Source organism: Octopus bimaculoides, chromosome 28 (genome assembly GCF_001194135.2).
Source record: "Octopus bimaculoides isolate UCB-OBI-ISO-001 chromosome 28, ASM119413v2, whole genome shotgun sequence".
NCBI classification, from domain to species: domain Eukaryota; kingdom Metazoa; phylum Mollusca; class Cephalopoda; order Octopoda; family Octopodidae; genus Octopus; species Octopus bimaculoides.
Window position 1 is genome coordinate 14,454,588 of NC_069008.1, and position 789 is coordinate 14,455,376.

Below are 789 nucleotides of genomic sequence, written 5' to 3' on the forward strand. Positions count from 1 at the left end.
TGATAATGATGATGATGATAATGTTGTTACTTTCAGGATATGGAACAGCTGATTCCATGGCCATATTCATTCGAATGAAACCGAACTAATCAATCGCAGGATATCCACACCAGCCGCTATTCCGAGTGTTAATTGTTGTTGTTATTATTGTTATCGGCCAATACCAAGTCGACCGCCACCAATGCTCACAATTCAACTGATCAATACCCCCACCTCCTCGCCACAATAAACCTTCGATCCAACATTGACTGACTTCGGGATTCTCGTCTGCTTGATACGATGATGTTCTGTGTATATCTTCTCTTTTTTAATTTTCGAGTAAATTCTGACCGTTCACCGATTTCGTAGCAAGGTTGTGAAGGAAAACATCTTGTTTTAACCATCGCCTTTAAAATCTTAAGAAGGTCTTGCAAATTTTTATACCCCCAGATATCGCGATCATTTGTAGCTTATGGATTATGAATATGCATTCTCTTCACAAAGTTCTAAGTTCTGCCATACTTTACTCCGGACGGGTTGGTATGTGTCCTGTTAATTGGTATGAAACTGGAAGCGCATCTTGAGTACTGGATATGCAAATGCCTTATCAATGGTCCATAGATGTCCTCTTTACCTTGTATTTTCCAAATCACATTCGTGTCTGGTGGGCAGATGATTTCCAAAGTATGTATGTATGTATGTATGTATGTATGTATGTATGTATGTATGCATATGTATTCACTTATCTATCTATCTACTTTAGATGCACACACAGACACACACACACACACACACACACACACACACACA

At 39.0% G+C, this 789-nt stretch overlaps 1 protein-coding gene across 1 annotated transcript in view; it reads left to right on the plus strand.

Moving 5' to 3' along the window:
- Positions 1-686, plus strand: part of LOC128251093 (uncharacterized) — a 13,225-nt gene extending 12,539 nt beyond the window's left edge. The window contains exon 6 of the mRNA XM_052977468.1: positions 37-686. Within this exon, the coding sequence (XP_052833428.1) occupies positions 37-89 (53 nt within the window). The 3' untranslated portion in view covers positions 90-686. The remainder of the gene's footprint in view (positions 1-36) is intronic.
- Positions 687-789: the final 103 nt, after the last annotated feature.